General features: G+C 64.3%; 2 protein-coding genes across 2 annotated transcripts in view; both read right to left on the bottom strand.

Annotated features, from left to right (window-relative positions):
* Window positions 1–18,557, bottom strand: part of CACNA1S (calcium voltage-gated channel subunit alpha1 S) — a 37,697-nt gene extending 19,140 nt beyond the window's left edge. The window contains exons 1-18 of the mRNA XM_045184528.2: window positions 18,310–18,557; window positions 16,790–16,895; window positions 11,837–11,976; window positions 10,181–10,323; window positions 9,858–10,010; window positions 9,483–9,688; window positions 8,108–8,211; window positions 7,247–7,392; window positions 6,759–6,840; window positions 4,884–5,044; window positions 4,200–4,425; window positions 3,892–4,099; window positions 2,816–2,936; window positions 2,332–2,446; window positions 2,050–2,143; window positions 1,284–1,353; window positions 1,025–1,157; window positions 304–433 (exon numbers count right to left, since the gene is read on the bottom strand). Of these exons, the coding sequence (XP_045040463.2) occupies window positions 304–433; window positions 1,025–1,157; window positions 1,284–1,353; window positions 2,050–2,143; window positions 2,332–2,446; window positions 2,816–2,936; window positions 3,892–4,099; window positions 4,200–4,425; window positions 4,884–5,044; window positions 6,759–6,840; window positions 7,247–7,392; window positions 8,108–8,211; window positions 9,483–9,688; window positions 9,858–10,010; window positions 10,181–10,323; window positions 11,837–11,976; window positions 16,790–16,895; window positions 18,310–18,461 (2,490 nt within the window). The 5' untranslated portion in view covers window positions 18,462–18,557. The remainder of the gene's footprint in view (window positions 1–303; window positions 434–1,024; window positions 1,158–1,283; window positions 1,354–2,049; window positions 2,144–2,331; window positions 2,447–2,815; window positions 2,937–3,891; window positions 4,100–4,199; window positions 4,426–4,883; window positions 5,045–6,758; window positions 6,841–7,246; window positions 7,393–8,107; window positions 8,212–9,482; window positions 9,689–9,857; window positions 10,011–10,180; window positions 10,324–11,836; window positions 11,977–16,789; window positions 16,896–18,309) is intronic.
* A 1,465-nt stretch (window positions 18,558–20,022) lies between these two features.
* On the bottom strand, window positions 20,023–20,532 carry ASCL5 (achaete-scute family bHLH transcription factor 5). Its single transcript, XM_053912400.1, has one exon. The coding sequence runs from the start codon at window positions 20,530–20,532 to the stop codon at window positions 20,023–20,025; it is 510 nt and encodes a 169-aa protein (XP_053768375.1).
* Between the last annotated feature and the right edge of the window lie 5,713 nt (window positions 20,533–26,245).

Below are 26,245 nucleotides of genomic sequence, written 5' to 3'. Positions count from 1 at the left end.
TCACCATCATCTCCACCACCACCATCACCACTGTCATCATCATCACCACCATCATCACCATCATCATTCGATCCAATTACAAGAGTCTGACTGTGCCTCGCACTGGGACCACAGTGTTCAGAAGGAGCGGACTGGGCAGTTTTGTCCTTCAAGGACTTGAACTCTAAGAAGCTCTGATGCCCATGGCCACACAGAGGACACAGCTTCCCCCAGCCCCAGAGGGAGGCGTGTGCTGGCTGAGGGCTGCAGTGGGGGTGGGGTGGGGGACACTGAGCCAGCAGAGGGCAGGTCTGCCTGCATCACCTGGTTCCTCATGGACTCGGCCCGGATGGGGTCCTCGGCGGCCAGTGCAGCACTGCTGAGCATGATGAAGAGCAGGATGAAGTTGGTGAACCAGGTGGCGTTGACGATGCGGTGACACAGGACGCGAATCCTGCAGGGACGGGGGGTCAGGAACAGTGAGTTGCTCGGGCCTCACTGGCCTCTGTCCTGCGGGGGGAAGTGGCCCCTCCCTCCTGGCCTAGTGGAGGGCAGCCTCCACCTGGATGGGCCTCAGCTGGACACGCAGGGCCCTGCCCCCTTCTGTCCCTGCAGCCTCAGTCCCACCCCAGCCAGGCCTCTCCCACGACCCTCCCATCCCCAGCACCCCCCCACCACCCCAGTCTCCCCACCAGAAGAGGCAGTCAGAGAAACACCGTGAAGACCCTAGTCCCTGTGTGTTTGTAAAGGCGTGAACTTGAGAAGCCGTTGAGAACGACAGTGTCCCCAGCCCTGGTCCCCTGTCTAAAACTGCCCTCAGAAAGGAGCCAGTGCACCCAGCCGGCTCGGTGCCAGCAGTGGGCGGGGCCGAAGCCCTCCTCCCCCTGAGCTGCAGAGTTGCAGGCAGGGCACAAGACCCCAGACTCAAGGAGTGAGTTCTCCTGGTGCAGAGAGTCAGGAGACGGGGGTCTCGGGAAAGCCAGGGACAGCCCCGCCCACCAGAGCCCTGTAAGTCACTGCGCACAGCGGCCAAGGGGACACGCACTTATTGGTGGAGCTGAAGATGAAGAAGGAGCTGGCTTCTGGGATGGGCACCGCTTTCTCTTTCAGCTGCAGCTCAGCCAGGGGCCGCGGCCGGGGGCTCACTGGGATCTCGGGCTCATCTTCTTCATCGTCCCCTGCGGGGCGGGGGGTCTCGCTGTTGGATTGTCTGTCTCAGACACTCACAGGCTGGGGGGCGGAGGGGGTGCCGGCTGGGGACACATTCGAGAGGGCCCCTGGGGAAGAGGGCCCAGGACTCTCACCGGGGAAGTCAGCCGAGGGGTAGGGGTCCTTCACCTCATTGACGTTGGACTCAAATTCGTCAATTTTTAGCTGTAGGAGAAACGGGAGGAAGAGGACGATGAAAACGAGACCTGCCGTGTCCACGGGACCTTCTCAGGAGGGCCTGTGTCAGCTTCCGCTCCCGGAATCTTCCCTACGGCCCGGGGACAGGGGTCACTATAGCCATCCCCTTTTACAGATAAAAGCCAAGCCCAGAAAGTCAGACAAACTGCCCCAGCTCCCGTGCGGTGGAGCCAGGACCCCAGCCTGTGGGGCGGTGCACCGTGCCCTTGCCCCACTGACTTCTCCAGGCTCCTGCCCCCGCCAGGAACCCCAGCCCCTCGGGGGTCACCCTCTGACCCTGGGAGTCTCAGCCCCCAGGAAGGCTGAGCAGAGCCAGGCTGGGACAAGACAGGCAGGGTAGGAGAGTGGGAAGCCAGTCTGGGCCTCTCTGTGGAAAAGGGGTGCCAAGTCGTGGGGCAGGGGTGGGCGCTGGGACTCTGAGGAAGTCTGGGTACCGGCTCGGGCATCTGCACTTCTCAGCACAAAGGTTCACCTGCGGGAGCTGTAGCTGTGGACTGTCCCCTGCTGGAGCAGGGCAGGTGCCCTCACCTGGCTGAGCTCCTCTCTCCCACCTCCCACCCTACCCCTTCGCCACTCTCAGGCTCAGGGTGGGGGCGACCAGAGGAATTTCCGAGTGGAGCCTGTCCCTGACCTGCCTCTGAAACCCCCCTGTGCTGGGCTCACCTTGGCAGTGGTGGGGATCCCCTCCCCCTTGGGCTTCTGGTCCAGCTTCTTGGCTACCACCGACTTTTCCTCCTCTGGCTTGTCTGGGAGACCCCTGCGTTGGAAACCAAGAAGACCCAAAGTGGAGCCCGGGCTAGAAAGTTCTCGAGGATCTGCTGGGGCTGGAGGCCCCTTGGGGACCCTGCACCAGAGACCCTGAGACTCAGGCTCCAGAGAGCCACCTGCCTGGAGCTGGGACGCCAGCACCCCTGGACAGTGCCCTGCCGAGGACGCAGCACTCACCTGGACATCTTCCTGCGCTTCCTCTCCTCAGCCTTGGCCTTCTGGGCGGAGGTCAGGCTCTCGGCCTCGGCCAGGTTGTCCACCGCGATGGCCAGGAAGACGTTGAGCAGAATGTCTGGGGGGTCCAGCTAAGGAGATGGGGCTGCGGGAGGGGGGGCCCGGGTCCTCCCTGCCTGCCCCCTGCCTTTGCCCCTGGCTGGCTCTTCACGGCTCCTCCCCCAAGTCCTGCCCTCCCACCATCCTGCAGGGGCCTCAGGGGGATGAAGTCCTCCCCTGCAGCCCGTCACCCCGCCCCCTGATGGGCTGGAGGAAGGAGCTGTCCCACAGTGACGCCTGCACTTGCCCTTCCCCCTGTCCTACCTCAGTCCTCCCCCCAGGGGCCTGGGAGCTGCCCTCCAGCCAGGGGGCACCCTTCACCACATTCTCAGCTCCTCTCCCAGCCCCCTCCCTACGCTCTTCCCTGCACCTGCGCACCAGGGGATACAGTTGCCGCAGACGAAGAGGATGATGAAGTAAATGCACACGAGCATGCCGGGGTAGTAGGGCCCACCGTAGGCCATGATGCCGTTGTACATCACGGAGTTCCAGTCCTCCCCTGTCAGGACCTGGGGGACAGGGAAGGATGGGAATTCTGGTCTTCCCCTGTCAGGACTTGGGGGACGGGGAGGGCTGGAGAGGGGGCGTGCAGGGACTGAGATTCTGCCCCCAACCCAGACCTTTCCTCCCTCCATCCCCCGCTGGGACCAAAGGTCCCTGCTCTAATCCCGGCACTCTTGCAATGAGTGGAAATCTTACCACTGGCTCTCCAGGGCCACGGAGTGTGACTGTCACCGAGAGCGGCCACTGCTTCCCCGTGCCCTGTCCCTAACTGCATGGCTCTCACCCAGGCCTCCTGTCCCTCCAGCCTCCAGAAAGGGCACAAGGTGGCTGTCAAAGACGCTACACCCGCCCAGCCAGAGGGGTGAATGGGGGACAGAGAAGCCGTGTGTTGGACTGGCCGAGTGTCGCGCACCTGCCCCTCCAGTGTCCCCATGGGGGTGTTCCTCACAGGGGCCCGCACAGCAGAGGGGAGTGCCTTGGCTCTGCACAGGGCAGCCCCCCCCAGGGGCCTCTCAGGGAGCCCCAGCCCTGCTCCCTGGGGTGGCTTCCCGTGCGCCCTGGCTGAGGCACGCCTGCAGGGTGAGCGACGGTGCATGCTTCTCAGGAGGACACAGCCTTTTGGGCGGAGACCCACCCGGTCCGGCTTGGCGCTCAGAGGCAGCAGCGGCACACGTCAGACAGGCGCCTGGACCCCCAGCCCACCCCAACCCCATTCGTTCACAAACTGCCATCCGACTGTGGGCCAGCCCTCGGCCGGGCACCAGGGAGGGACACACAGGACGAGCTCAGGAGTGTGGAGGAGGCAGATGAGCGACTGTCATGGAGAGAGCCACAGGGGACGAGGGAGCCTGCAGAGGGACCTCGACCTCAAACCCACAGACCCGAGGCGGCTTCCTGGAGGAGGCGACGCCCGCCCTGATGCGGAGGAACAAGAAGCGCCCGGCCCCGTGGGCGGCCCACCTGGAAGACGCTGATGAGGGCCTGCGGGAAGCTGTCGAAGTTGCTGCGGCGCACCTCGGTGTCCTCGAAGTCATACCTGCCCCCGAAGAGCTGCATGCCCAGCAGGGCGAAGATGACGATGAAGAGGAAGAGCAGGAGCAGCAGCGAGGCGATGGAGCGGATGGAGTTGAGCAGGGACGCCACCAGGTTGCTCAGCGACGTCCAGTACCTGCAGGGGGCGGTCGCGAGGTGGAGAGGTGGCCCTCCCCACAGGTGTTTGTGAACTGGAAGACCCCAGACCGCGGCCGCCGTCCCGCCCGCCGGCTCACTTGGTGATCTTGAAGATCCGCAGGAGGCGGATGCAGCGCAGCACGGAGATGCCCAGGGGGCTCATGGCGCCCGACTCCACCAGCAGGATCTCCAGGACGCCGCTGCACACCACGAAGCAGTCGAAGCGGTTGAAGACGGACATGAAGTACTGGCGCAGCCCCAGCCCGTACATCTTGATCAGCATCTCCACGGTGAAGAGGGACAGCAGCACCCGGTTGGCCACGTCTGGGGGGCACAGTGCCGGGCTGAGCCGGCCGCCTAGGCCTCCCGCCCCCGTCTCCAAGCCGTCACCTGTCCCCCAACGCCTCCTCAGTTATTTGTTAATATCTGTCTTTGCCTCGGGCTAAGCAGCCTCATGAAAGTGTGTTCCTTCTCTCCACGCCCTGAGGCCCTTCTCCACGCCTCACGCTGAGCGTGTGGGCGATAAAGACATGGTGGACAATCCCTGCTGTTGGAAGCTTGGACCCCGAAACGACGGCTAGGCTTTACATCTGGTGTCGGTGGCGGGACGGTTTGCACAGACACCTGAACACGCTCCTGGAGGTCTCCCAAAGCGCTGCTGTTATCGCCCAGAAGGGAGGTACCACCGGTCCGTCCTTGCTAGAAGCCGACGTCAACATCTAACTGGCCCCTTCTGCCAAGCCCTCGGTGCCACGGACTGGCCCCTCCCTGGCCCGCCTCACCTTGCAGGTGGGTCAGCCACGCCGGCTGGTGGTGGTGCTCGGAAGCGATGGACAGCGTGTTGAGGGCCACAACCAGGATCACCAGCCAGTAGAAGGCTCTGGACTTGATCATGTCGTGGCATTTCCAGCGGAAGACACGATTCCACTGCCTCCAGTGTCTCCTGGGGAGGGGACAGAGCAGGAGGAAGGCCAGGGGCTGCTGTCCCTGAGCCCTAGCTTCCCGCCTGGCTTCCAGGCAGACCCCGGCAGGCCACGCAGGGTCTGACCGCCCCTCCCCCCAGCCACGCGAGCGGTAGAGCCACGCAGGTCTAAGATCTCTGCTCTTCCTGGCTGCGCGCTCCCTCCTTCAAAGGCGAGTGACCCCAATGCCCAGGACAGAGGACCCAATGCAGTGCTGGGCACAGCACCCAGCGCGGAGCGGGGCTCCGTACTTCCCGTCTTAGTGAGGCCAGCCCTGGGCGCCGCATTGCTCCCGTTTCGGGAGCGATTCTTTAGCAAATCAATGGCATCGGGTGGTGGGGAGGCTGCGGGCCGGGCGCTTGGACCGTCGGTGCCTTTTGGAGAGCAAGCTGGCAGCGTTTACCCGGGGTTGCCGTCCATGCACCTTTGACCCAGCAGGTCCTGTTCGGGCGATTTGCCAGCAGAAACGTTCACACTTTGGCAAAACTGCTCCCCGCGGGGAGTTTGTTCGCGAGCCCAGACCGGAAAGCGTCATTCGATCTGCCTCTAAGTCTGCACACCATGAGATATTCTGAAGTATGGCTAAGTACCCACACCGTGGGCTCCTTAAAGTATTAGTAAGCACCCTACTGTGGAACATTTGACATCGAGGTTAAGCCAGAAGAAGGCGTGTGAGCGATCAAGCCACGTGAAGGCCGGGACTACGTGAAGGGAGCCAATCAGAAACTGCGGCGTTCCGCGCACGGCCCGGCCACGGGGACTGCGGGGAGCACGGCAGGGGGCGGGGGCGGGGGCGGGGGCGGGGGGAGGAGGGGGCGAGCGCGGCGGCGGAGGTGCTGTGGCAGCGGCGCACGGGCACAGGTCGTGTGTGCACTTGTCCAATCCCAGAGGGTGTCCAGCACCAGGAGCGGCCCTGGGGCGGCTGTGGACGCTGGGAGACGGTGAGTGTCAGTGCAGGTTCATTTGGGCGCCAGATGCACCATCTCGTGGGGGTGTTGATAGTGGGGGGGGCTGTGCCGGGGGGCGGGGCATGAGGGATACGGCCACGCTCTGTACCTTCTACTCAATTTTGCTGGGAACCTAAAACTACTCTAAAAAAATGTCTTAATAACAACAAAAAGAGACATTTGTGTGAAGTTGGCCTCCAGAGCTCATTTTAAGTCACAAAGGTAAGCCAGTAGGTAATGAGTGCCTGACACGCATCTGTTCCCCGAATACCCGGCAGCCCCTCCCGGGTGCGGGGCCCTGCCCTCGACTCTGAAGTGACAGTAACTACGTAAATAGCCCTGCGTGGAAGAGGCCCAGACAAAATCCGGGAAACCTGCTCTGTGTGCATGTGTGTGTGAGACAGAGAGAGAGGAAAACGTGGAAAGGCCCCGGGGATGCTGCTCTGTTACCATGGTTACTTCTGTGCAGGGAGAGGGGCCTTCATCTTCCCTTTGATGTGTTTCTCTGCCACCTCGGTGATGTTTGAATTAGTAAAAGACGGCAGCCACCCAAACCAGCCCCGCCCACGCCACTCTGGTCCTCGGGCAGCAGCAGCAGTCCATCAACGGGGCATCTGCCCATGCCCTCCCTCTGGGTGGGCTACGGGACTGGGGCAGTGGCCCTTTAGCACTCGGAGGGAGGTGGCGGGGCTCTGACGCACGTCCTGGGGCCCCAGGGCTGGGGGCCTGGCGGCGGGCGGGCACTCACACAAACTGGATGAGCTTGTTCAGGCCCTCGATCTCGTACAGGCTCTCAGTGTCCGAGCCACCTTCATCCAGCGACAGCTTCCCTGAGGGTAAGAGAGACAGGGTGGGCCGGCCCTCTGTGCCCCTCATGGCTGGACACACCCGGAAAGGGCAACGGGCTGGGGGCCCCTGAGACAGTAGGCCCTGGGGGGACCTGGGTGTCCCTGCCTTCCTGGGACCAGGTTGCCAGGAGTACAGGAGGGGTGTGGATGTGCAGGTGATGGGCAGGCAGGCGGGGCTTGCGCTCCAGAAAGAGTGCTGGGCCCACAGGAGGCCACTGTTAGGAGTCGTGAGGCCTTGGACCAGTTGCTCACCTCTCAGGGCCTCGGTTTCCTCACCTGCACAGCACAATGCTATACCTGCTCTGTGGGCCACCCAGGCTTGCGGGGGCTTCAGGGAGGGGTGTGCACTGGCAGGGGAGCTGGGGCAGGCGAGGGCCCGGGCCCGAACCTTCTCTCAAGTCCTCCACGTCCATGACCTCGCCCTGCGTTATCCAGCTCATGTAGCCCCGCAGGTCCTCCTCCAGCTGCTGCTTCTCCCGGAGCTTCTGGAAGGTCCCCCTGGACTTGGCCTTCTCCCGCTCTTTGGTGAACTCCCTGTGGCAGGGCAGGGGGACATGGGTAAGGAGCAAAGGGGCAGTGTGGGAAGGACTGAGCTGCTCAAAGACAGACAGAGCCCAGACTGTGGCTGGGTGTGCCCCCTCCCTGAGGCTTAGCTGGTGCCTGGGATACAGGTGCCCTTTCAGGAGGCTGAGGGACGGCTCTCCCTGCCCCTTTCTGTTCCCCCTCCAGAAGCCCTTGGGAACACTCAGCCCCCTCCTCATCTCTTCTCTTCCCCCCTCAATTCCTCCTGCCTCGCCTTGGGGGGCATCAGGGCTCAGTGACCAGACAGTCTGTTGTCCGAACAGAATCAGCCACGGACGCTCCAGTTTCCCAGGGAGCGCTCCCGGGCCTTGAAAGAATCGGGGGACAGGAACGGGCCCGAGGATCAGGGAGGGATCCTCAGGCCACCATGCGGGGCAGAAGGGAGCTTCCAGCACAGCTGGGGACTCGCGGCCCCTTCGGTGCTGAGCCCAGGCACAGCCAGGGCCAGGAAGCTGGGGACGCGGAGGGACAGAAGGAGGCTCGAAGGGAAGGGAGAAAAAGAGAAATGGAAGGGCTCCTGCCTCATCGTCTGCCTCTTCCTTGCCAACCGGGGAGCAGGCCCATAGCTTCAGGGGACGCAGGAATGTGTGGAGCTTCTAAGTCACAGCTCCCTGTCCTGTTCTTCCTCCTCCTCTCTCTCCTTCCAGCTGTCTTTGGGCTTCCTTACCCACTCAGGACACCCAGCACCAGGTTGAGGATGAAGAAGGACCCCAGCAGAATGAGGGTGACAAAGTAGATCCAGGGCCACTCGTTCCCGATGGCATCGTTGACCTGGAAGGACAAAGGGGTGAGTCTGGTCCCCTGACTGGGTTGCCCGTTCCACCAACCCTGGGAGACAAGGACACAGGCCGCCTGGGCCACGGGAGGGGACTTTTTCTCTCTTGAAAACGCAGGACCTCCTAAAGGGGAAGGGCCTGGCTGACCCTCTTCTTGGCCCAGGTGGCGCCGACCCATTTCTCCCTCCCTCCAGCCACCTCCCTGGCCTGCCTCTCTCAGGGAGTCCACCTCCACTTGGTTCCTTTGCAGTCAAACGTTTTCAACATAGAAGCAGTGAGGAGTCTCAGCCTGAGCCTGCCGGCAGCCTCACAACCAGCATCTGAGACCTGAGATAAGCCGCCCGGCAGGTCTGAGCATTATTATATCCGCCTCCCGGGGCAGTGGTACGCCCTGGGGCCGTGTAGCCCAGCTGAGGCCACCCAGGGGACTGCCCTTTCAAGTGGTGAGTGATTTGCTTCCATGGTGGGAGCTCATAAGAACTGTTGACACGAATCCTCCATACTTGCAAAGCATTTGACACGTTACAGTGTTTCCCCCACCGTTACAGTGTTTCCCCCACTGGCAGCTCATGCTGCTGCTGCTGAGTCTCAGCATGGGAGCCACATGGACTAGAGTTCTTAGTTCTGTTGCTCACGAGCTCTGTGACCGTGGGCAAGTTACTGAACCTCTCTGAGCCTCAGTTTCCCCATCTGTGAAATGGGAACAACGCCTCCGACGGTGAGGCGATTAAATAGGAAATGCAGCCTAGCTCCCGGTAACACCAAGTAAACAGCAGACACCACACGAAGGTTTCCGTGGCATCGGCTGCGGGCCGCTCTGTCGTGATGAAGCGAACCCTCCCACTCCCCCGTCGGTGCTGGCCCAGGACGTGGGCAGCCCTCTCCTGTCGCAGATGAGGAAACTCACGTCCAGTGTTTCTCATACGGGAAAGCAGTCCTGCCCAGTGGCCAGAAGAAAGACTCAAAGGGCCCGTCATCCCCCAAGAGATCTGAGACTCCGGGCCCTAAGGAGTGAGTCACACCAGCCAGGCTGAGGGACGAGTTAGGAGGGGAGACCAGAGCCAGACCCGCAGCTCCTGGCTTCTGACCCTCTGCTCGTCCCGAGTGCTGCACAGAGAGGCCCCACACTGGCGGTGTCTCAAGGATGCTGGGACACACGCCTGGGGACCAGAGGCGGCTCCCCGGGAAGAGCGAGAAGAGGCAGGGCCGCCCCTCTCCCCGCCAGCCCAGAGGAAGGGAGGGGCTGGGCAGGTGCGGCCGACCCACCCAGTACAGGACCTCGGTCCAGCCCTCCATGGTGATGCACTGGTACACCGTAAGCATGGAGAAGCCGAAGTTGTCGAAGTGCGTGATGCCATGGTTGGGCCCCGGCCAGCCGCCTCGGCACTCGCTGCCGTTGATGGTGCACGGGCGGCCCGAGCCTGTCCTGGCACAGGGGGACGGCTTCTCGTTCTCCACGGTGGCCACGATGTCTGCAGGCGGGAGGGTCAGACACAGGAGACGGTGGGTGACGGCAGGAGAAACCTTGCTGGAATCTGTCCCAAGGCCGGCAGCTGTGGCCGGCAGCGACCCAGTGTGCGGCGGCTCCGTGGCAGGGCGGTCCCCCCCCCCCCGGGACGTGTCGGGGCCCCCGGGACTCACCGGTCCCGGTGAAGTAGCAGGTCTTGTGCATCTTGCCCTTGAAGAGCTCCAGGCCGATGATGGCGTAGATGATGACCATGAAGAGGACCAGCAGGGCGATGTGGAACAGCGGCAGCATGGCCTTGAAGATGGAGTTGAGGACCACCTGCAGGCCTGCAGCGGGCGGCGGGGGAGGAGGGAGGGCGGGTCAGCGCCCCAGGGCCCCCTCCCGCTCCCCCCGCCCTGGGAAGCCTCTGGGACGCCAGGGTAGGAGGAGGACCCAGAACTGGGCCAGGGGGCAGGCTGGGGCGGGGTGGGGGGCCTGCGGGGACACTGCCACCCACTGGGCACCCCGGACACCAGCCGCAGGGGCCTGAGCACGCGGAAGGCTCTCAGGGCCTTGGCGTCCAGGCCGGCGCCTTTGCTGCTCAGCGGGGCCGTGTTGCTCTGGATGACGTCCACCTGCTCCAGAATCACCGTGAAGACCCTGGCGGGGAGGGGAGAGGGCCCAGCGGTCAGATGAGTACTGTCCTTGGGACCCCATGTCCTCTCTGTGCTCAGGGGACCCATGGGAAGGCCGAGGGAAAGGACAGCAGATGCGGTTCCCCCATGGCCAGCTCTGCTTCAGGGATGCCTGCCCAGGGGTCTCACTGCAAACGGTCCTGAGGCCAAAGTCAGGCTCTGTGACGAGGATCGGATCCATCTGTGATGTCACCTCAGGGCACGGGTTGGGGAGACCTGGTGTCCACGTGTCACCTATGACCAGAATCCCCAGCCCAGGGGCTTGGTAACCCCACGGAGGGCTGCCGGGCGGCAACAGCCCCTCATCCTTTGGGACCCGGGAGGAAGCCCGGAGCTGTGCTTCCTCTCCTGGCCCCTCCTCCTCTCTTCCTCCTCCTTCTCTCTAACAGACCCAAACATCCATCGTTCCTCGGGAGTCCATCTCAAGCCCTTCCTCACAAACCCTGCTTTTGACAACTGAACCCGGGGACCCACTGTGTGCGAAACAGTGGTGCCCAGCGTGGGGCCGCTCCTGACACTATCGTTCTGGACGCCTGTGTCTTGGGCTCCAGACGGATGCTGGCTCACCACAACCCTTGGCTCCCCGGTGTGCCCACGGCAGCACCAGGACATGGGTGAATAGTCAACAGCGTACACGGCCCTGAAGGGCCATGTGGTGGGGAGGCAGCTGCCTCTGGGGCCCAGATGGCCTTGGTCTGGGTCCGGCCACGGCCCCTGGGGAGCAGCGTGACCTTGGGCAAGTTGCTGGACTCCCTGGGGCCTCAGCTTCCTTAGAGGGAGAAAGTAGCCGGGTGATGGGGAGAATCGAATAAGGTGTCGCGGCAAGCAAATCGGATGTTGCTAGCAACTGCCTGACAGAGGCCGCCGTTACAAGGATGTGGTCACGCTTAAATTATCTTAGGGGCTGACCTGTGGCCCCCGAAGTTATAGGTTGAAACCCTAACCCTCAGGACCTCAGATGGGGACTGTGCCTGGGGGCAGGGCCGTTAGAAAGGTCGTCAAGGAAAACGAGGCTGTGAAGCTGGGCCCTCATCCCGATGGGTGTCCGTGGAAGAAGAGGGACTGTGGACCCACGGAGAGATACCAGGCGTATGTGTGTGTGCACGGGGGACAGGCCCTCGAGGGCACGGTGAGAAGGTGGCCCTTGCGACCCGAGGACAGAGGCCTCAGGAGACGCCGATTCTGCTGGGACCTCGACCTGGAACTGCCAGACTCCAGAATGATGAGAAACACACTTCTGTTGGTTAAGCCCCCGGCCTGCGGTTCTCTGTGATGGCTGCTGAGCTGACTGACGCAGGGGAATGCATGTGCATTTTGCGACCCCCGAATGACAGGTACTCAGCGCAGTCCTTGGGTTAAATGACTGGATGGGGGCAGGATGGGGAGAAACGGGCGGCCACTGGGGACACACGCATCCTCGCTGGTGTGACTGGCCAGGCAGGGTGTCCTCTCGGGACCCCCCATCCTCTTGGCCTCACCCCAGGAAGACGATGGTGAAATCTAGCACGTTCCAGCCGCTGCGCAGGTAGGCGTCCTGGTGGAAAAGGAAGCCGTAGGCGATAATCTTCATGGCAGCTTCGACGGAGAAGACGACGAGGAAGAAGTACTCCAGCTTCTCCTGTGGGGGCGGAGCCGTCACCCTGGGCACCCTGAGCCCACCCTCACTGTTCAGCCCCCCCACCCCAGAACCCTGGCCCTCAGCGCCTCGCGTCCTGGGCGGCTGACTGGAGCCCCCCGCCCACGGGCTCCTCACTCCCTGCAGGTCACCCGCACCGAGGCTGTCGCTGGCCACCAAACTCTGTCTGAGCCTCTGCGGACACTTGGGCCCCTTCCCCTGTGTTCTCGTTCACCCCTCGCTAAAGTACCGGACATGGTTTCCTCCTCCTCGTCCTGTCTCACCCACTGAAGCATAAACTCCATGGCATGTGGTGTGTGGGGACCGTTCAGCTTCTACTACCCTTCTTCTGCAGGCAGCCCCCCGGGAGGTGCAGCACGATCAGGCAGGGGAGGCACGGGGTTGGGGGGGGTCAGCCAGCTCCACCCTGCAGAGGGCTTTCCTGACTCCCCCAGGCCTCTTCTGTCACTCCATCCGTGCCCTGGTCACCCTCCTTGCTCCCGGCCCAGGAGAAAGCTATTTCTAACGGGGAAAGCAGGTCCCTGTTGGGGCTCCCGGCTGAACCAACTCCCCGCACAGCCATCCGAGCTGGGCCTGGTGGCTTTCAAGAGCTCTGCACCCCGCCCCCCTCCCCTGGGCCTCCCCTGACAAGCCCAGTCTCCCCGGGGTGTCGCCCCACCAGCTGCCACTGGCAGCTGCAGGAGGCTGATATGGAGAACCTGGCACCTCTGCAGCTGACAGGGGTCCAGCCCCACCGTCCACGCTCACCCCGGGCGCTGTCCCCAGGCCCTCCATCCACGCACTGTGGACGCATAGCTCCTTTATGCCAGGACAGGGCCACGCACCAACAATTTGGAAGAAAACTCATTTTCACCCAAGGCGGTGGGCATGGGAGGCGAGGGGCAAGGTCTCCCCCTCAGGTCAGTACCAAGTCCATGGTCCCAGAATCCCCCCGACTTGCTATTCAGAAAACAACCACATGCGACCGGAGTGGGAAACCGCGCCTTCCTGCAAAAGGGCCTGTGGTTGGGGACTGTGCTCAGCGTAACCCTCGGGGTGGATCGTGGGGCTCCCTGCTCCCTGGAAAGAAGTTGCGGAGGGTGGTCTGGGCGCTGTCCCACTGAGAGGGGGCAGCCCCGGAGGGCACCCTGGGCATGGGCAGGGGTCCCATTCCTGAGCAGGGTGGACTCCCCAGGGGCCAGCCCCATGAGAGGCAGGGAGCAGGTGAAGTCACATCCAGGTGCTGCAGCCCCAGGGGCCCAGCAGGAGGGGTGGGGCTGTACGACAGGGCCCGAAACAGTGGCCGGGCTCACAGGCAGCGGCCAGCCCTGTGCCTGTGAGGGCAGCCCGCACCTGCTGCCGCCTGTCCTGCCACCACGCAGAGCAAGGCTGTCCCCGTCCATGGGCCGCAGAGGAGTCACCCAGGGTCCTTGCCCGCTAGCTGCAAGGCCCAGCTTCCCCACCCAGCCCAACGTGGAGCACCCAGGACAAACCCATTGCCACAGGGACCCTGTGGGTGCACAGCAGGAGGAGGGCACCCAGGTCCTGCCCTGTGTGACGGGAACCATGTCCCACTGGGTCGCACGACCCGAGGCCCCTCCAGCCTGGGCTCTGGGTCTCACAGAGACATTTGTTCCAGACGAGTAGGAAGGACTGGCCTGGGCACCCTGGGGAGACCTGGCTGCCTCTCCAAGGCAGTGTTCCCGAAACATCCCCCTAGGGTTGCTATGTGGGAGGGCCGTCACTGGGCACCTAACGCCTGTCACCGGCTCTGTGCCCGACTCGGCCCAAAGCCTCCAGGAGCCTCGGTTCCCTCCTTTGCAGAAACGAGGTGGCAAAAACCACTTGCGTCCTGTGGGGACATGTCTACCGTCACCGTCACCCTCAAAGGCTCCGTAAACCCCAGGCCTGTGGGTCTGCTCTCCTGCCAGCACCCTGTCCATTGGTCCTCGCGGGGCTGTGGATGAGGCCATGTCTGGGGGCTCTGTCCTACCCCGGGCTCATCGTGCTCGCTCTGACGTCTTCCCCACCCCCGGACCCGCTCGTCCACATGTGTCCCTGTCTCTGCTGGTGGCACCCAGTGTCTCTCGGGACCCAGCACCTGCCACTTATGCTTCCTCCTCACCAGAGAGGGGCAGCGGGTGCCCGGGCTACTAGGCCCTGGCCCACCCACGTGACGGAGTTGGCAGTGCTCCAGGTGAGCCAGCCTGTGTGACTCCAGGTGAACCGCAGGGACCATAGGTCTCAGGGCCCCGGCCTCCGTCCCCATGCCCACGGCAGCCTCCAGGTTTGGAAGATGACCCGTTGGGGGTGAGGGAAGTGGCTATATTTAGCCCGATGAACTCTTGCCCCACCGACTGGTCTGAGCCAGTCTGGGCTGGTCCGTCCTACCTCCTCCCCCAGGACTGGGCTCTGTGGGACCTCAGCTGAGGGCCAGGAGGGCCAGGAGGGCTGGGAGTGCAGAAAAGGAAAGAAATGATTTCCTGAGTGCCAGGCGGGACCCGCGGCCGGGCACTCATTGAGGGGCCATGCTGCCCAGGAGATTCCGTTGCCCTTGTGCCGAGATGGGGAGGCCGGGGCTCAGGAGGGTGGAGAGCTGCCAGCAAGGGGCCGGCTCCAGGCAGCCTGGTCTGAGTTGAAACCCTCTGCCGCCCCAGTGATGGCCCCGCTGGGCTTAGTGCTCAGGGGTTATCCACGGGGCTCCTGTTCACCCTCAGTGAGCGAGGGCTCTGGGGGAGGGGTGGCTGGTGCCTGCGGGGACAGGGGCAGCATCAAGGTGGGGCCTCAGGTCATTTTGCCAGGCTCCTGCTGGGTGGCCAGGCTCCCTGCCTGCGCCCCGCAGGTCCTGGCCCTGTGACGGCCAAGGCTGGAGCTGCGGCAGGCCGTCTTGGGCACATTCCTGACCCTATAAAAAGACAGCCACCCTGCCTGCCAGAGGCTCAGGCGCAGCCTCCCGAGGACTGGGCAGCAACCTGAACCCCAGGAATGTCCCGGGGGCCTGGCCCTGTCTGCTGACACCAGAGGGGCAGGCGGCCCTGTGAGGCCAGGGAGGGGTTGGCCTGCCCCTGCCCCTGGACAGCACCAACACCTACTTGACGACTGGTACCAGAAGTCACCCACAACCCGGGAGTCCGACAGAAGGGAGGCACCAGGTCCCTGCGGTGTCACAGTGGAGGGTGTTCTGGCCGGCCAGGCCAAGGGCTGTTTCATCACTGACTTACGGGGTTTCTCACCCTCAGCCCCAGTCAGTTCAGGCCGGGGGGCTCTTTGTGGGTGGGAGGGGGGTCCTGCGCATCAGGCAGTGTTCGCGGCCTCCCTGGTCCCCACCCACCGGAAGCCTGCTGCCCCTGCTGCCCCCGTCCTCCCCCAGGTCCTCTCGAGTCCTCAGAGCTGTGTTTGTGACCAAAGCAGCACCTGCCCTCCCTGGGCCCACCAACCGCGACAGCCGCCGGCCCGGACGTCCGAGATGACGTCATCGCCTCGAAAAGCTTCCTCTCCCAGGGAGCTCGTGTCCCTCGCCCTCGAGCCCCAGGCTGGGGAACTCCAGCCCACGGCCAAGGCGACACCCACGGGACCCTAGGAAATGTTTAGGGCCATCATTCTGTTTCATGATGGGAAACAGCGGAGCCCCCACCCCGGGGTGACTGAACACCCTCCCAGGAGGCAGATCCTTCTCAAAGGAGTCAACTTCTTAGGGAGCTGACGTGGAACCCAAATCCGCAATCCCGAAGGGTGGGTGGATGCGAGGGATGGGCCCAGAGCCCTCCCAGACTCAGGACCAGAGAGGAGGCCCCTGTGGAGGCGAGGGGGCGGGGCTCTGAGCTGCCAGTCGGTGCAGCTAAATTGTGTGGCCCCGCCCACGGCTGCCCCACCCTCCTGCGGAACCCAGGAGGGAGCCGAGTTCTCCGCAGTAGAGCGCAGGTCACGCAGAAGCCCACCCACCCAGGACCGATTCCCTGGAACCCACGTGAGGAGGGCCAGGTAACACCTTTGTCTCAGACTCCCCACCCCGGCAGGGTAGGGGCAGGGACAAACCTGTTGAGATGTGTGTCCCTTGTCCCCACCCCTCGGGACCACGGTGTCCAGGGACATCCCCTGGAAGTCCTCATGCCGTCACTACGGTGGCAGCACAGCGGTCCCAGGGTAGGGCTGGAGGTCACAGGCCTGCGTGACAGATCCCCCGAGGAGGCGCACCTGGGGTGTCCCTGGGCCCGGCGCCCCCCCTCTCTGAGCCTGCATTTCCTCGTCTTATGACGTCAGTCCCCCACAGGGGGACTAAAACAGACTGTCAAGGAAAGTGTTCAGCCCTGAGCTGGCATCCAATAAGGATGTAAATGGGAAGCACTTTTACTGGCTTTGGGTAGGTGGGCCCTTTAAATTAAGCCTCGATTTTCTCCCCCATAAAACAGGGAGGCGGGGAGAAGAGGGCCCAGTTCTGGACCGTCCTTCCAGCCCTGGCCTGTGCCTGTTCCATTGCAGGTCATGCCTTCCGCCTGCGTGCGGTCCTCGACGGGACCTCCCAGGAAGGTGAGCTCGGTGGGGACAGGGTTTTCTGGATTCCATCCAGGAAGGGAAGTGGACACTCAGCCCCCGAGCCTCGGTTTCTGCCCCTGTCACATGACACTGTGCAGGGGACCCAGGAAGGGACACCCAGGAAGGTGCCCGGGCACAGTGACGCTCTCGCGGGGATGGGTGGCAACGTCGCAGAACCCAGAGGAGCGGAGGAGCCCCTGGCCAGCCCTGCCGGTGGCTTGGAGGTGTCTGCACCCTTGGGGCGAGAGCTGGTGCAGACCGGGGCGGGGGCGGGGCCTCTTACCAGGCCCACGTTCAGAGTGTTGTTGTCGTCCTCCGGCATCGGCAGGTACACTGCCAGCGCCACGCAGTTGGCGAAGATGGTGAGGAGGATGATCGTCTCGAAGGGTCTGGCACCGCGGTTAAGGAGAGCCCTCTCGTGACGTGTGGCTTCGCAGGGTGAGGGGCAGGAGGGCGCTGAGGGTCGGCCTGGGCTGTGGCTCTAATGCCCCGGAGGGAGGGCCCCCCTCTGGCAGGTGGAGAAAGGCCCGGGATCCCCTGGGGGCAGGAAACATCCCTCCCGTGCTCTGAGGCCGCCAGGTGCTGGCTGGGGCTAAGGCCCAGCAGCTTCCAGGGCCAGGGAGCCTTAAGGCTCCATACCTGCCCCACGCCTGCCTCACCTGCCCTCTCCCCAGGAGCCCTGGCCTTCTGAGGTTCTGCCCAGACAAACTGGGGGAGCTCCCTGGGGGAAATGGGGCTGACGGGGATATGCGAGGGGCCCAGAGAGCAGGACCAGGAAAAGGGACAGTGGGGAGGGATTCCTGAGCCCCAGAGCCCGAGGAGGGGGTGGATGCCCACCAGTTGGACCAGCACCCTCAGAGCCACACACAGCACCCCCACCCCTGACATACCTGCCCCTGCACAGTCATCTTCTGGGGCTGCCCAGGCCAAGCCAGGGGAAGCGGCATTGAGGGAGAGAGTGGAGGGAGGGTGGGGGGCTCGGGTGGAAACCCCATTCCCCAGGTGCTGCAGGGAGAGAGGCCTGGGGGGGAAGGTCCAGAGGGCAGAGGCTGGGGGAGGTCTCCGTGTCCCCAAGCCCAGCCCCAAGGAGGCAGGGCCGGTGGCTCAAGCAACTGAGGCTGGATGGGGGAGCGCAGCTGGCTCTGACCCAAACTACTCCAACCCGGTCGCTCCCAGAACCCTTCAGAGACATTGCAGATGCGCCTGCTCTTCTCTAACAGCCCCACGACCAGACCGCCCTCCGCCTGCCTTCTCCCTCCTTCCCCAAACAGCCCCGATACCTGCCGCCCTCTTCCTCCCAGAGCCGGAGCAAACAGAGCCGGGCTCCAGCCCCTGAACCCAGGTGCAGTCTGAGCTCGGGTCGCCAGGCTTGCGGCCCTTCCTTCAAGCCCGGTCCCTCCACCCCATCCCAGCTCCTGCCTCTGTCCACTCTCACCCCGCCCATCAAGGGGAAGGTTTCCTTGCAGCCCCCCCCCATCCTATATAAAAACAAGGCTGTTGCGTCAAAGCCCTCGGGGAGACCCGCGATGACGTGGACTCTGGAGCACCTGCCAGCAGCCCGGGAGCACCCAGCCCAGCCACAGAGGTCAGTGGACATCTTGGGTGGGGGTCACCAGGACCTGGCCTCACACTCAGGCCTCAGAAGCCCCCCCACCAAGTCCTCCTCCTCCTCCCTCTCGCCTGAGGGCTTCGTCCAGTACAGTCACCATCTCCTAGTCCCCCTCTCCCGTCTCCCGAGTGCATGGCCCATGACCGGCCGTCTCTGCGTGGCACGCACCACCCCGCCCTGGGCCTGGAGGATACTTCCACTCCACGATGCTGATGCAGGCCTTCCTCAGTGGGTTCTCGAGGGTCAGGCAGAGCAGGGCCCGGGGGGGCCTCGGCAGGATCTCAGGGGCAGGCTTCTTGGGCTGCTTCTTCCTGAGGCCCTCGTCCTGGGGGGAGGACGGCTCCATGATCCTGGCAGCCCTGGTTCCTCCTGCTGCCCGCCCCACAGCCTCTCCTCCCTGCGTCCCTGTGCCCTCGCCTCCGGGACTGGCCTCAGTGTCTGCAGGGCCCAGGCTGCCTGCTGGGCCAGCGGGGGTGGGGCGGAGGATTACCGTCCAGGCTTCGGGAGTAAAATTAGACCCTCAGGCCAGGCAGCTGTCATTCCTTCCCAGCCCAACAGTGACATCCCAAAAAGTCCCTGGGAGGGTGGGGGTGGGGTGGTGGAAGGCACAGGGGCCTGGAGTGGGCAGAGGGAGACGGGAGGGAGGTTCATGGCTGGGCAACACCCTCCACGTGGACCCCCAAATACGGACTGGCTCCCTCACGCCAAGATTAGCTCCACCACCCCCAGCCCCGTGACACCCACCATTCAGAAAAGGTGTTGGGTGGCCCGCTGGGCACGATCCACAGCCCTCCCACCTCAGCACAGGCAGGTACCAGGCCAGGACCCTTCCCCACCCTCACCCCGCACACCCCGTCAGGGAAGTGAAACCCACACGCAGGGCGGAAGGCTCCCAGGACAGCCTGGGATGTGCCTACCTCTGGCTCAGCACCTGCCACACCCCGGGCGGACTGTCTGCTTTGTGTCCGCCCCCCCCCCCCCCCCAACTGCGTGAGGGCCGAGTGCTTTCTCTCTGGGGCTCTGGCCACCCTGAGCCTGCAGGGCGTGTGCCCAGTTCCCTGGGAGTGGGAGTGGAGCACACCCACACACCTCACACAGCCAGGACGGAGTGAGGATGAGAGGGGTGGGGGGCTGGGCGCGAGGGCGGACCACAGTCCAGGAAGCACAAGCTCGATGCATATTTTATTTCGTCCCTGGGTGCAAACGGTGCCAGCATACATACCCATGCGGTCCCACCGCCCACAGAGACAGACAGCTGAGGGGGAAACCGGTCCTCACCCAACCGGGCAGGGGAGATGCTGGGAAGCGAGGAAAAGGCCCTTCGGGGAGGAGAGGGCCAGTCGATCGCCCTCCCTCAAGCAGGCTAGAGAGCGCCCCCGCGGGGACAAGACGGGGTTGCAAACAGGCTTCCAAAGAGGACACTGTTATCTGAGGCCATCTCGTGGCGAGTCCAGCAGGGTGCATCCGGACCCAAGCGCGTGGCTCCCCTCCCAGGGACTAGCAGACCCAGGGCTACGCCTGAGGCCCAAGGATACCGAAGGGCGCCGCGGCCGGCTGTGCACAGCCAGGAGCTGGGCCCCAGCTTTCCCCAGAGCGGGGCTGAAGCTGAGCGGGAGCCAGACCCGCGGGTGACCATCCTGGGCCACTCTCTTGCGGCCTGTGGGGCAGTGTGGAGAGCACTGGAGCTTCTTCCCCAGGCCCGCGCTCCGCTGCGCCCACACAGCTCCTGGGCACGCATCCCTGCCCTGCACCTCCGTCCAGCTGGGGAGGAGGAGGTCAGCCGTGGGGCAGGGAAGGAGGGGTCGTAGACGCGGAGCGCTCGCCCCTCGGACTGTCCGCTGTGCCGCCCCGCTGTGACCCCGCAGTCACGGGCGCCTTTGGCAGTGTGGCGGCCCTGCGAACCCCGATCACTGGCTGGAGTCCTCGGACTCCAAGGCCGGCGAGGAGGAGAAGCGGGGGCTCTCGGGCGGCGGGGCGTCCCCCGGGCGCTCGGGCCGGGGACCATCGGGCGCGGCGCGCAGCAGCTCCTGCAGGTGCCGGATGTAGCGGATCGCGGCTCGCAGCGTCTCCACTTTGCTCAAGCGCCGCTCCGCCAGCGCGCCAGGCAGGTGGCCGCGGAGGCGCGCGTAGCCCTCGTTGACGCAGCGCACGCGGTGCCGCTCTCGCTCGTTGCGCTTGTGGACGAAGGCGGGCTCAAACGCGTAGTCGTAGCCCCCGAGGGAGCCGGGCCCGGGCTCGCAGGGGAACAGGCTGGCGTAGGCGGCGGCGGGGCCGGGGAACAGCAGTAAGGGAATGGCACCCGGGGGCTCCGCAGGCGGGGGCGCCGGCCGGGGAGGGGGCGCGGTCCCCAGCTGCAGGACGCCGGGAGGCGCCGCGGGCCCACGGTCCATCAGCGCCCGGCAGAAGTGAGTGTTCATGGTGCCGCGGGGGGCTGCGCCCACAGCCAGCCGTTCCCCGAATCGCCCCTGCTCGGGGTCTGTGCGTCCCCACCGTGGGGACGAGTCACATCGCCAGCAGCAGCTCGGGGGTTCCAGGACAGGTTAGGGTTGCTCTTTGCTCTCTGGGGTGGCTTCCGCGGCCCCCCTAGCGGGCTCCATCGCTGCGGACTCTGGTGGCACCAGGCAGAGCCTCAGAGCGCACAGGCTCGAGTCAATCCCCGAACCGCAGGACTCGCTCGGTCTCCTCTGCTGCCCATGGGCACCTGCCTGGCCGCAGTGCCGCGTGCTGGGGCCACAGTGCTGGGGCCTGGTTCCTCACGGCCTTGGAGTCCCCAGGCCGTCTGGGGGTGGGAGGGCGGAGGGCTGGAACTGACTGCTGCTCTTAGGGCCTGGCCAGCTCCGCAGAGAGTCCGGGAATGGTCCTAAAGGAGAGAGTGGACAGACATACCAGTTAGGAAAGGCCCACAGTGACGGCCCCGTGTCACCTCACCTTCCAAGGGGTCTGTGGGCTTTGGAGGGGGAGGCAGGGCGCCTGCTGAAGAAGAAGGGCGCAGAGTGGCACTGCAGCCCCATGGCCGGGCTCTGTTTTGGAGGACTGAGTCCCGTTCCTCAGACGCAGGGAAGGGAACCCCTCCCCGAGGGCAATGGCACACGGGAACTGAACGAGGAAATATACACCCCAGACACCCCTGAGGCTTCTGACGAGTGCCAGCGATGGCACTTCCTCTGAGAGCGGGGACGAGTCTCATCGCTGACACCTCGCAGGGCCTTGCATCGGTTCCAGCAGCACTGCTTGGTACCACGCAGGATCTCACTTGGTACAGAAGGACATGGGTGTTCGGACATGTGGTTGGGACTTTGACAGCCCTCTCTGTGCCCGGCAGAGGGGCATCACCAAGCCCCCCACACCCTGTGTGGACTCGCACACCAGCCGTCCTGGGGGCCTGGGAGTGTCTGCCCTGGGGCGGCCGTGTCCAGAGCCGGGCCCAGCTCCAGGCACGTGGAGACGCTGCAGAAATTTGTTGAAGAGCCCAGAGAACTGGGCAGAACGGTGGGCTTGTAGCCCGTGTTCCGCCCGCCTTTCCCAGACTCCAGGAAGCTGAGCATTTAGGGGTGCTTGGCCAGTGTTGGGTGTAACTGCCACACCCTCATCGCTGCTGCACCCCTGGGAAAGTGATGAGGAACCCCCTTGTCTGTGCTCAGAAAAACGCAGTAGCGGTACCCCTCCCCAAATAAAACCCACGCAGAACCCAGGCAGGACCGTGTCCAGCCTCTGGACTGGGCAGAACCGGTGGAAAACAGTGTCACCATGTGCCCACGAGAAGCGATGGCAGCCACAGGTGTGGGTAATTCCAGGTCCAGCCCTCTCACTGGTGGACGTTTCCACTCCCTGCTATGCCCACCCTTGGGGACCGTGGGAGTCCCCAGGTCTTTGGGGAAATTCAGGTGGCACCTAATAGGAACGGAGTTACTAGTGTCTGGGATTGTTGGCGGGGCAGGGGCAGCCTCGGGAAGGCCTCCTAGACGTGCTGAGAGCCCTGGACGTGGCTGTGGAACACCCAGACAGCGTGAGCCGCCCCTTGCCACCCTGGGCACAGCGCTGACTGCATGTCCCGATGCTGTTCACGGACACACCTGTCCTGGAAGAGGAAAGTCCCACCCACACGGCTCTGTCTTTCTTTTCTCAGGACCGGCTGGGGCCGGGCTCCCGGGGCACAAGCTCAGCGCTACCCCAGTGTGGCACTGGCGCAGCGCCCACCACACCGCCAGCGCTGTCCCACGTGCCGGGCCCTGGTCTCAGTGTCTCGGCCACGGACGGTGCCCCCAGATTACAGACGAGGGGACAGAGGCTCAGAGAGGTACAGCCACTTGCCCAGGGTAGCACAGCTGCTACCGGGCAGAGTCGAGAGTCACCTCTGGGCATTTGGGCTCCTGTGCACACGTGAGACAGGGAAAAGCTAGACTGACCTTCAGAAAGGGGCCTGCTGGCTCAAGGGCCACCGAGAGGTGGGAATCTGCCTTCTGGGACCAGAGAACACAGGTAACCTGCAAGCCAGGCTTCCTCTTCGTCGGGCACGATCCTAAATGCCCGTGTGGGCGCTCCCACACACTCACCGCCGTGCGATCCTCACTGCCGGCGGGGACTAGTGTTCCCCTTTTTCCACAGACAGGAAAGCGGAAGCACAGAGAGGCGCAGTAAGTTTCCCAAGGTCACACAGCCAATGAATGGTGAACTTGGGCTTCAAGAGAAATGGGGATATTCCCTGGGGCCGGCTGGGCCTCACCACCCTCTCCAGGGCAAGTCTCCCTTAACAGCCGAGAGAGAGCATGAGTAAAGCTGAGATGTGGGAGAGCCCAGGCGTTGCTCTCTCCTTGTCTGGAAGGCCCATGCTCATAGGCGGTTAGTGTTTCACGGAGAAAGCCCATGGGCTCCCAGGATGACGGGAGTGTGAGGTTTCCGGGGGCCGTGCGCCACCCCAGATTCAGGGGCTCTGTAGGTGGGAAGCAATGCCCCTGTCACCAGGCTTCAGGGACACAGCGCCTCCTTGGCGTGAAGGTATGTTGCTTTGTCCTTGCAATGTGTCACACCCTGGGTGTCCGGATGAGGAGGTGTCTTCTGTCCCCCTCCACCGGGAGGAAGCTGGGGCTGCGAGAACATGCACTTGTGGCCATTTGGGACAGTGGCCCTGGCTTCTCACGTCCCCATCCCAGGTCACTCTCCTGGTGGCTGAGGTGCTGGGAGCTCCGTGGGCAGAGTCTTCGCCAGATTGCCCCGTCCACCTCTTGTTGTGCGGTCTCCCACGCTTTAGGGGGAACAGGTGTTTTCTGCGTCCTGTTGAAACTTAGCTGATGACCGGGGACTCAGGCCAACGGAATGGGCTTTGGACCGTGACTTTGCACCTACCCAGCTCCAGGACCACGAGCAAGCCCGTCTTCTGTCCTGCATGCGGGTGGGGACAGCGTCCACACTTCCTTCCTGCAGTTGCTGCGCCGTTCAGGGAGACCGTGTCTGAGAACGCCTGTGCCCGGGACTGACGCGGGGCCACCGGTCCCCCGGCTCTGTCTGGCCCCACACAAGCTCTCTGCACGCAGCCAGATCCCTATCGGTGGGGGCTCCACTTACAAGGAGACTGCCATTGCCGCAGGAACTGAATCCCCTCGAGGGAACTTCCCGCCCCCCTGTTACAGATGGCAAAACTGAGGCTCAGAGAGCTTCCGTGAGCTTAGGCAAGACCATGCTTCTGGGAAACAGCGGGGTTTAAAAAACAACAGGAAAGCCCGCACAGGCCTTGCTCTGGTCTGGACACTCGCCTGAGCTTGCGTGCCACCCACGACAGGGCTCTGGGGCAGACACTGTAGCGGCTGACCCTCTTCCAGGAGATGGGGCAGAGACCCAGACAAACGGAGGCCTGAGGGCACCCAGCTGCTCAGGGACGGGGCTGGGCCTGTGCCCCCTCTCACAGCCCCACACCTCTCAAGCCGTCTCCCACCGCCACCTGCAGCCCAGCGCTCCCAGGCCCCCAGCCTCCCTTCCAGGGAAGCCCCCAGCTGGCGTCCCCCCCACCAAAGCCCCGCTTTGTCTCCGAGTGTGTCAGGCATCCGGCCAAACCCAGTGCCCTGGGGCAGATCCACAAAAGCGCCCGCAGCCCCCCCGCCCCCCCAGGCAGCAGGAGAAGCCTGTGTCCCTGCCTTTGGGGAGGGAAGCAGTCGCGGATGAAGCCCTCGGGGAGCAGATTCCTGGCCTCCTGTCTCTGGCCGCCACCTGTGTGCGGTTACCTCCTGGGTTGGCACCTCCAGCACAGCGACCTGCAGCTCGTGGGCCTCTGGGCAGGGAACAGTGGGGCCTCCGTGCCGCCCGCCTGCCCTGGTGCCTGGCAGCCTCTGCTCAGCTTTCTGACACAGCACCAGGAGCCAGGTATGCTTTACCTGATGGAGCTTCAAACAGGGACACACCCAGAAGGGGAGAGGGGAGGGCGGAGGGGGATCGGCTGGAGGAGGAGAGAGGGCCACTCCTGGCCTGCTGTGATTGGCCACCCGAGCCCTGGCAGGTGGGGATGCTCTGCCCCCAGGGCACTGCCCTGCGGAGCCCAGGACTGATGGCCGCCTGCAGTGAGTTTGCAGGGCAGAAAGACACGGGGCCCCTGTGGGGGAGACCTTATGGCCAGGGAGGACACCTGTCTCTGAGTTCAGGGGTCGGGGGCTATCAGGCGGCCCCTGGGCAGGCCCGGAGACTATCATGTGTAGGTCCACTTGGCGTCCAGCAGAGCCCCTTGGCCCCACGGCACCAGCAGAACGAAGACCCCCACTCAGCATTCCTCACCCCCCCCCCCCCCGAGACCCCGGGGGAGCCTGAGCCGGACAGGTGCAATCCGCGGGGGCCTGAACCGGCACAGTGGCACCAGGTTCCTCCAAAGTCGCCGCAGCCCAGGGGCATGCTCTGTTGGCTGAGCTTTCTTTGCCTCTGCTCACCCCCCTCACCTGCCCTTCCCATTGATGTCCACGGAATCTCAAAGCTGGTGTGCTGCAGTTTTCCCCTAAAACTCATTGAAACAATCACGTGACTACTAGAATGCGCGTGTGGGCACCACCGGAAAGGCTTGTGGTGTGCGCCCCGTGTCGGCAAGGAACAGGCTGCTTCCCCACCCTCACCCCGACTGGAGAAGACCAGCAGCTCCAGGGCGGGGCCGGGGCTCCTGCCTCGAGGCTGGAGTCCTACCCTCCGTGCCCGCCACCCGGCCGGAGGGGTCCAGCGTCCTCAGGGTCAGCCTGCCTGCGGCCTTGGCTCCCACTCAGCTCCGCGGTGGGGCACAGCCGGGGCCAGGGGGTCCACCAGGGTGTCGCCCCAGGAGGTTCTGAGTGGAGCTCCCCCAAGGCTGCTTTAGCTGCAGTATGGGTTTTCTGGCCACGGAGGGAGGCCCCTGTGACCCCTGAGAGCCCGAACTGAGGGGTCCCGCTGCAACTGGCAAGAGGGACAAAGGCAGCAGGCACTGTGAGTGTGTCCTTATGTGGGAGGCTTATCCTCGGCTCTGTACAGGTTCCCTGTCTGCTCCTGACCACCGCCCAGGGCTCGAGGCTGGCACCCCACTCCCAGCGACGACACAGAGGTACAGGAGGCTTTCGGGGGGACTCGGTGGCCTTGCTGGCGAGTGGCAGTCGGCCTCTGCACCCAGGCTGCCGGGGAGCACGGGTCGCCACCCGGCTACTTGCTTTACTAAATGGGGGGGGGGTTGGGGCCTGGCCCCCACAACAATCCCGTCTTCTGATGGGCAGCTACAGGTGAGGCCCTGGTGTCCTTGGAGAAGGGCTCAGGGACAGCTGGGGGTGCCGCAGGGCCAAGGGGGTGGGAAGCCAGTTCTTTCCAGGCCTTCTCACTGCCGGCCTGTCCATCCGCCCTGCCGGGGCCCCTGGGAGTCGCCAGGTCAGCAGAGCACAGAGCTGGACAACTGTCCCCCAGCCCTTCGGCCACTTCTCCAGGCTCTGCTCCCTCCTCAGCCCCACACAGGGCAGTGAGCTGTGGGGTCTGGTAGGGAGCCAGCCACCTCCCAACACCCCCTACCCCTGCACGGGCTGGCAGGGGCCCTGTCACCCCTGCCAAGTGGCTCTGGGGCCGCAGGCCCGGGGGGCAGGCAGGTTGTAGCCTCCCCCAAGACCTGCAGCCTCAGGAGATGCAAGCCTTCGATGGCTGTGCAGG

Source organism: Desmodus rotundus, chromosome 10, assembly GCF_022682495.2.
Source record: "Desmodus rotundus isolate HL8 chromosome 10, HLdesRot8A.1, whole genome shotgun sequence".
Classification (NCBI taxonomy): Eukaryota; Metazoa; Chordata; class Mammalia; order Chiroptera; family Phyllostomidae; genus Desmodus; species Desmodus rotundus.
The sequence above is the reverse complement of the archived record's forward strand: the minus strand, read 5'-3'. Positions and strand labels throughout refer to the sequence as shown.